Below are 7,964 nucleotides of genomic sequence, written 5' to 3' on the forward strand. Positions count from 1 at the left end.
TTCTACACAAGGGACTCTATTTATAGCATCTTGCGTTAACAGACTGCTCTCATGGTTCAAAACTAGTAAGAGAATGTCTCAGTTATTCCTCATTCTCACATCCAACATACAGCAGGGCAGAACAGACTGTTAGCTTTCTCAGCTGGAGATTCAAACAAAAGAGAGCTAAAGGTGCTATTAGCCTGATATGTCCCTTTACGAGTCAAAACTAAACCTCCCTCTTTTAACTTTGTATCACATGGTTATTAATATGGGAGGAGAAGAGCTACCTATGAGCGTGAAAAGAACTCGTGAGCTTCACGATATTGTTCTACGACAACATTGTACAGGGGATGTACGCGTTCCAATAAATTGGAAAAGGGACCTAACACGGCCATAGAGGAAGGTGGAGTGTCCTCATCCTTTGAGAGGCTATATTGACATACCGACAGGCCACTTAGACAGTAACATGTGTGGTAAAAGTCTCTGCTCTTTCCAGGTTTATCTCTGAATCCACCTTCTAGGTCCTGCATACACATCAATGTCATAATCTAAACCATTTCAACTGCAAAGTGGGAAAGTTCCACTTGCTTGAAGCTCCAAACCCTTATAAAAAAAATTTGTATTTAACTTTGGAAGTAAATATTCTGGTTTCCCCAAGTAAAATTTTTCATCATAAACCAGGCATTGACTTCCCAAAAAGGATTCAATTCTTCCATAGAAATTCAGACCTGCGAGCACAAGAGCAGGTATTTCTGCAATGCAAGGCTGTCAAAAAGGGGCCCCTTTTTCCTACGGCCGTTGGTGGAATTATAATCAGCATGATGCGTTTCAGCAGAAGTGCTGCTCTCTGGACATATAGAGTAAAATGAATATTAAAACTATTTCCTGTTATTAAATGGTATAGGGAAAGAAAGCTTCAAGCATGAAAAGATAAGATTAACAAAACTGATTTATGCATCATTAGGTCCTACCCTTACCAAGGCATCTAGCCCAGCTGGTCATTGCCAGTTCCTCCGTAGGAGAGATCCAGTTTTAAACACTTCTATGGACATTTATCGAATCAAAAGAACAAAAGATTATTGTAGTTACCAACTTCTTCTGGTATATCTGATGATGCATGACTTTGTAAGCTATCTCGAAACTGGTCTGTCTCTCCCACTTCTAATTGTCCATTGATATGTATTTTTAATCTTTCCAATAATGCAATTGCACCTCCCTGGCCACTTCTTCAGTTACAATCTTTTCATAACCAATGAGGGGCAATAACAGAATCAACATAAGGAAATTCACCTGCCAGAAAGAGTAGCAACCATCAACCAATTTATTTGCCCTCCCCTGAAATCCAAGTTCCACTCCTTGTCGAAATGCAACCCAATCCTACATAAACATTTAGTTAAACGTTCATAGGCATCATAAGAAGAAAAAAGCTACATAGAGAAATATAATAGCTAAAGAGATAAATTTGTAATCGGTATGAAGTCCGTAATTATACTTCTTGAAAATCAATATGAAGCTGAAGTTGTCTTACTATTAAAGATTCCAAATCCAGACGATCAGCCTCATCAATCAAAATCATTGTAGCCAACCCACAAAAGGTGTACCTGATAAACAAATCATTAAAATTTTAAAGTTGTGTTTGGTTTACATTTTAATTTTATAGAATAAGAATGAAAATAGAATATAAATGAGACAAAGATTTTAATGAAAATAACATCTTAATTTCAAGTCAATTTGCTTTCCAATTTAACTTAAAGGTTATCTTTAGGAAAAGTCTAGAAATGATGTGGAATTCATTTGTAAATCCATACTTACATCAACTAGAAGAATGAATAAATTGTATTTGAATGATAAAAAAAAATGAATATATATAAAATTTATATGTAAATTGGAACAACACATTTCAAATTCCATCAAAATTTATGGTATTTGGAATGTATTATTTTAATTTTATATAAATTTAATTTTTATCATTTTTGGTAAGACATCTGTTATCTTTTAATTAAAATAAGGATAGAGTTTCAATAAATTTTAGATCTGTTCCAACATATTGTTTTTATAATTCCTCCGTAACAAATGAAAATACAAATTCATTATTTTGAAAGTAAATGCATGAATGGTCAAATTATGCATCCAATGTATAAATTATGACAAAATTCTAGATATCATATCACTAACATCTAGTAACAATCCAAATGTACATAAGAGGCCTTGCCAGCAAATAGGGAGGATATGGAAACAGTGCTCCCAAGAGAGAAAAAGTAAATAGGAAAATTCAGATAAATCTATTTTAAGAGAATGGAGTCAAACTTACCCACCATGAGCCTCAGAACCAGGTTCCCCACCAATTCCACCTTCATAAGTCTGACAACTGCACAGAGATGCAACAACCAAAAACTTCCAATCAGCTGTGTACATCAGACAACACCATTTAGACTCGTGGAATTCAAGTAATCCAAGGTACAAAAATTCAGACAGAACCCAAGATTCCATTAAAGATATTAAAATAATCTATTCGCTAGACACTAAGGCAGGTTTTTTGAAAGAGACCAATCAGAGATGAAATTTGAAGGCAGACTAATTTCAACATAATCGGACCTTTGCCATCTATGTTCCGAGTTTCCAGAGGCTCATAAGCCATCAAATTTTTGGTTCCAGCCATTAATGATAATCATGATTTTACGAACACTAAACCACATATACATTGTTATTTGAGCTTCTAACCTTGACAGGCATATCTATATGGTCTTCCAATAGTTTCAAAAAACAGTTACGCCATCAGAAAAGGCCTTATCTAGCAGGTATATAATCAAGAAAGGAACAAAATCAATTAAGCATGCAATCGCTAGATTAAGAAATGAACTAGCCATCTTATACCATCCAAAAAACTTATATGCCACTTTAACCAACCTCAAGATGTAATTTCCGACATTTTTAACAAGTTCATCATCCAAAATATTTAGGATGCTTGCAACCTGGGTAGGACAGAAACAGTTCAAGTCATTACAAAAACTGGGAAACACTTTAAAACAAAAAGAGCAAAATGTTTGAAATACTTCACAAGTATTAGATGCTCTTGGTAGTTTTTAATAGTTTTTTGGCAAGGGATCACAAGGATGGATCAAAGTTACACCGAATGACCCGTCAGGCATGATGTTTGCCTTCTAATAGTACCTTCAAGCTACATTTGGTTTAAACAGCTAGTTCAACAAAATAGAAACAGTTATAAGTACATTAGGTTCAAATGAAAATAATATTCTAGTTTTTATATTCAGTTCAACGTGAATTTCTAATTCCTACCTAGACATGTAGAAATCAGTAAAGATCATAAATTCATCCCCAAAAATTTGAAATGAGAACAGAATTGGCCTAGAAATGAAAACTATAATCCAGTATATATAAATAATATTTTAGTAATTAAACAAAAAATAGGATAAGGATTAAACAAAATAAGCCATAATGTTACAAGACAATTTTCGTGCCAGCAAACAACCAGTCACAACAAAATGAATGCACCTTTGATGTATGACTAACTTGAAGAAAAATGCTGGGACTTTGCAGGGGGCTTAAGATAAAGAAAAAAAATTTTGGGCTCAAAGCCATGGAGCAAAGGCCCGAGTTATATATATTTGCACTTTGTTTTACAGGATATCAATGGACGGTGTTAAAGAAAATATAGCCATAAGATAGAAGTTCTTCATCAACCATCCATCCACCCATGCATTTATAATGACCATCAATCGACTAGTGGCTAAGTTAAGTAAGAGATTGCATGCCAAAGGACATGTTAAATAAGAGATTGCAGGCAAAAGGCCATCCATTCACCATATATTTACAATGACCATAAATCAAAAAGAGGCTATGTTAAATAAGAGGTTGCATGCAAGAATGTGCTTGTGGGTATGCAAACATCCGTGTCCGAGTGAAGGTGTACACACAAGCACACAAGAGAGAGAGAGAGAGAGAGAGAGAGAACAAACAGAAATGGCAGTGTAACATGCTCGAACGTCAATTTCACCAGCGTCATGCATCCTGAGAGACAATAATCAGTGGTGTCAAAAAATCTTCAATAAACAGTGCTTCAAATTATGCTCTAAACACTGGTTTGTGAAAGAAAGATAAAGAAGTATCAGTAGCACCACTTGCGGACTATGAGCACTGTCTAACAAACTAGATTCAGATAATACTTATAGTGAAGCATTACAAGGACAGCCTTGTATTCTTAAATTGTTATAGCATCAAGTAATACAAGCTTTTCAAAAATTCAAAGAAAAATAAAAGCAGAAAAAGTAGATCATAGTATAGGATTAACCACATTGCATTACAGGAACGCCATCCATGCACAAGAAAATGGATAGAAATCTATGGACCAGTCAAAGAATCTATTAGGTCCCCTAACTCACATAAATCAGAAATAGGGTGATCACTAAAGCATAGGTTAAGAGTATGCAGCCAAAATTCAACACAAGCTCATACTTCTGCTTACATAGAGTAAAATTCACAGCATCTAAGCGAATTTTCAATTTAGAGTATAAGAAGAAGAGACAACCTGAAGGCCCCACTAGCATTCTTCATTCGCCGTAAAAAATTATACATTTTGCTTCTGAAAAAGAATTTCATGTTTTGTGTCAAATCACTTCCAGAGAAGACTTAAAACCATACCAGTGTTATAGCACTCTATGTGAACCATTCAACAAACTATAAGTTGCACCTATTAATTGATGACAAAGCTCTGTCACCCCCTAAAGTAACAAGAGCATTTACTGCAGCATAAGTTGTTGCAAGATGAGGCATCTGAGGAAAAAAAAACAGCTGATTACAATTTTTTACAAGAAAAGCAAATAATCAGATATTTAATGAGGAAAAGAACCCTAAGTTCTTGGATACAACACAAGTTATGCACATTCAATCAACCAAAAGGCTGCCAAGTGCCCTCTCAAAGAAAATAATACACCAGACAACCATTTAAATCAGCAGACCACATAAGTTTCCCTTATTGAAACTGTCACATGAGACAAGAATCTCCCACATGCAACAAGAAAGATTAAGCTCAATTCCACAAGAACTGCCAACTCTGTCCATTCTCTTCGGGAAGCACATACTAGTTCAAATTCAAGAACATATGCTAACAGTTTATTCTGTCAGCTAACAGAAGGTAGGTAACACGGTTCTCTCATCTAATGTTTTATACTTAGAAGACTAAAATGTCAAGGACGCCCAAAGTATAAAAACAAGTCTTAATAAATTGAGTTTCATACAAATTCCAATTTCATTGAAGTAGGAATAAGAATAAAATAGAAATAGGACAAAAGTTTGAGTGAAAAAAATATATTCTACTACCAAATAAATCTCATGCCCAAGTCAAATTACATGTTTTTATAATTTCTTTCTTTACATGTTGATACACAAACATATGGTTGAAATTAAATATGAGTACAGTTGATTCAATTTCGCATTAAATATATAAACTATAACGTATCAATTAACTAAGATGTAGGAATTAAATAGAAATAAAATAGATTTGAATCAAACTTAGGATTAATTTTTTTCTTTTGAGGAAAAGAGAATGTTTCCAGTTTAAATATGAACAAAATGTAGATATTTGGTTTATCTCAACTATTCTTGTACATCCATGAAACAGTCAATACCAAGCATCTCACCAAAAGAAGAAAACATCAACTCACCTGTCCAGGTCCACCACAATACCCACCATTTGGATCCTGCCAGCAAAGAAAACAACTGACTTATTTCCTTTACGAATACCCATCAAAAAGACTTGTTGTGTGCACACTCTATTTCCTTTACGACAAGAAGATGAGCATCATGCACATCAAATGAAGGAAACATATATAATGCAAGAAATCAGCAAATACCACATTTAACCATGCGATTCATTGGTCAATTCCAAAGGTGGAGTTATCTCCACCAATAGTCAATGCAAAATAAAAGCCGCCTTCAGGAAAATATGTATTTTCTATGGAATTCATTTGAAAATTCACACAATGAGAAGTCTATCTGAAGATGAAAAAGTGGACCTCTTTGGAAATTCCAATAGAACTAAAAGAAAGCATTCCAAATTGTCTCAAGTTTGATAGAATTTGAATTTTCAATTCATTTGAAATTCTCTGCGAGGTCGATTTTCACTGTTTTGCAGAGAACTTTCATCACCTTCTACTCATACTAGGACTAGATTTCCTACTAAGTTTCACAAATGAAGTCTTCATTTGTTCTAAATATAGCCAAAATAATGAAGACAAAAAACTAATACCTGACAGCGATTCAGAAAGTCAATGGCATTATGTTCCAAATCTTCATCAATAGACTCCCACAACAAAGCAATCGAATGAAGGATCCAGTAGCAAAGCCAAGGTCGACTGCATAAAACAACAATGGAAAATAGAGGCAAATTAATGAGAACTTCCAATGTGTGCCACTAATAAATCCCATCGATGCGTGCTTTTATTAGGCCTTTTGATATATCTAGTCTATATGTATAGTAAGAAAAACAAAAACAAACTTCCCTTTTTCCCCAAAGCTTACAAACTTAACTTATTTCACTCTTAACTGTCATTCATGCTCACACGACCATCTTTCTGAGCCATTAGTTAGGAACTTTGACAATCGAAAACATAAATTTCCAGATAGTACAAGCACGAGTTTATTTTACATTATCAACTGCAAATAGCTTATTAAAAATTGGCACAATTAATACAAACTGAAAAAAGCGGGCCACAGAATCTAATATTAGTTTCCACATCAACAGGCTTCCCCAAAAAAAGAAGATCCCATATCAATTGAGACGCAAATTTTGTGAAGTCCCAACCACAACGTTTATAAGCACCACTTAATAGCATGAACCTCAAAAATATGTTTAAACTTACATATTCCTCAAAGCTCTCTGGGCAGAAATCCGATATATGGGAAGAGAAACTAAAAAACTGGTTCAATTAGTTGTAACTCCTATATACAGAATGAATTGGCTAAAAAATATGCTTAATTAAATCCAGCAGAAAAACCAGCACAAAACACACTGTTTTCAGAGATTGCAAATAAATAATAAATACAGGTGCGAAAAAGATTGCATCAATACATACTTAGCATCCAACACCGAAAAAGATGGAGGAAGCTGCTTTAAGCCTTTAACTAGGTACTCCATATGGTTTTCAAACTGAAGCTCCAACCTATATCCAAAAAGGAACAAAAGAAAACAAAACAAATCAACATATCTGCAATCAGTACACAATAACGCGAAAACGTTATAACTAAACTACAATTTCTATGCTTCTTTTGATTAGAAATGAAAAGCAGAATCAATATAGTTCGAGCTTTAACATGAAATTCTGGGAGGTAGGAGGTAAACTGGAAAAGGCATTGTAGATTTTGAAAATCCGTTCCGAAACCAGTAATTGCTCCCGCTGTGTCACGGTTAAACCCGGGGGTGACTCCATAACTCCGAACTCCAGTACCAAGCTATCAGTACGGCACCAAGTTGAACACCGAGCAGAGCAAATAAAGAGGGTGGTTCGGGTTGACAAAAGAGATGCGCAATCGCGTGTGGTTTTGGTGTTTAAATTGCTTTAATCACATATATAATTTATCTACGAAATAAATAATTACTTGTTTGTAATAAATTGTAAATAAAAGTGTTAAATTATATAAAAAAATAATAATAATAAATGTATATATATATTTATATTACTAATGTTAAGTGAACTGAATAGATATTTAAGTAAATTTTTTTAAAAAAAAAAAAAATTAATGACTTAAAATGTTAGGAATAAGTGTAATTACTTAAAACTGCTTGTAAATATATATAATAATTAGTCTCAAATGTCATTGAAGGAATTTTGCACTGCTTCATCTGTAAAACAGTTGGGGAAAAGAAGAAGACAAAATGAGGTTGTAGACGCTATGGAATAAGAAAGAAAAGGGAAAAGGGAAAATGAGTATGAGCTAAAACCTAGAAATTGAATGGAAATAAAAAT

General features: G+C 34.0%; 1 protein-coding gene across 1 annotated transcript; it reads right to left on the bottom strand.

Moving 5' to 3' along the window:
* Nucleotides 1–7,552, bottom strand: ERA1 (Prenyltransferase family protein). Its single transcript, XM_022044500.2, has 14 exons — nucleotides 7,312–7,552; nucleotides 7,074–7,160; nucleotides 6,248–6,353; nucleotides 5,664–5,699; nucleotides 4,691–4,773; nucleotides 4,529–4,582; nucleotides 3,960–4,011; nucleotides 2,890–2,954; nucleotides 2,294–2,350; nucleotides 1,511–1,583; nucleotides 1,273–1,359; nucleotides 1,072–1,198; nucleotides 711–829; nucleotides 1–506 (listed from the first exon to the last, which is right to left on the bottom strand). Exons 1-14 carry the CDS (start codon nucleotides 7,425–7,427, stop codon nucleotides 270–272), a joined length of 1,299 nt encoding a protein of 432 aa, XP_021900192.2. The 5' UTR covers nucleotides 7,428–7,552; the 3' UTR covers nucleotides 1–269.
* Nucleotides 7,553–7,964: the final 412 nt, after the last annotated feature.

This window comes from Carica papaya, chromosome 1 (genome assembly GCF_054855325.1).
Source record: "Carica papaya isolate Zhongbai chromosome 1, ASM5485532v1, whole genome shotgun sequence".
NCBI classification, from domain to species: domain Eukaryota; kingdom Viridiplantae; phylum Streptophyta; class Magnoliopsida; order Brassicales; family Caricaceae; genus Carica; species Carica papaya.

Bases quoted from the DNA above. Each gene is read 5' to 3' on its own strand.
- ERA1 (XM_022044500.2), bottom strand. From the start codon at position 7,427: ATGGAGTCACCCCCGGGTTTAACCGTGACACAGCGGGAGCAATTACTG. The intron at 4,583-4,690 runs GTGCAACTTATA...ATTCTTTTTCAG, and splicing joins GCTTTGTCATCAATTAATAG to AAGCAAAATGTATAATTTTT. The intron at 2,955-3,959 runs GTTTGTTCTCTC...TGTCCTACCCAG, and splicing joins CATGTTACACTGCCATTTCT to GTTGCAAGCATCCTAAATAT.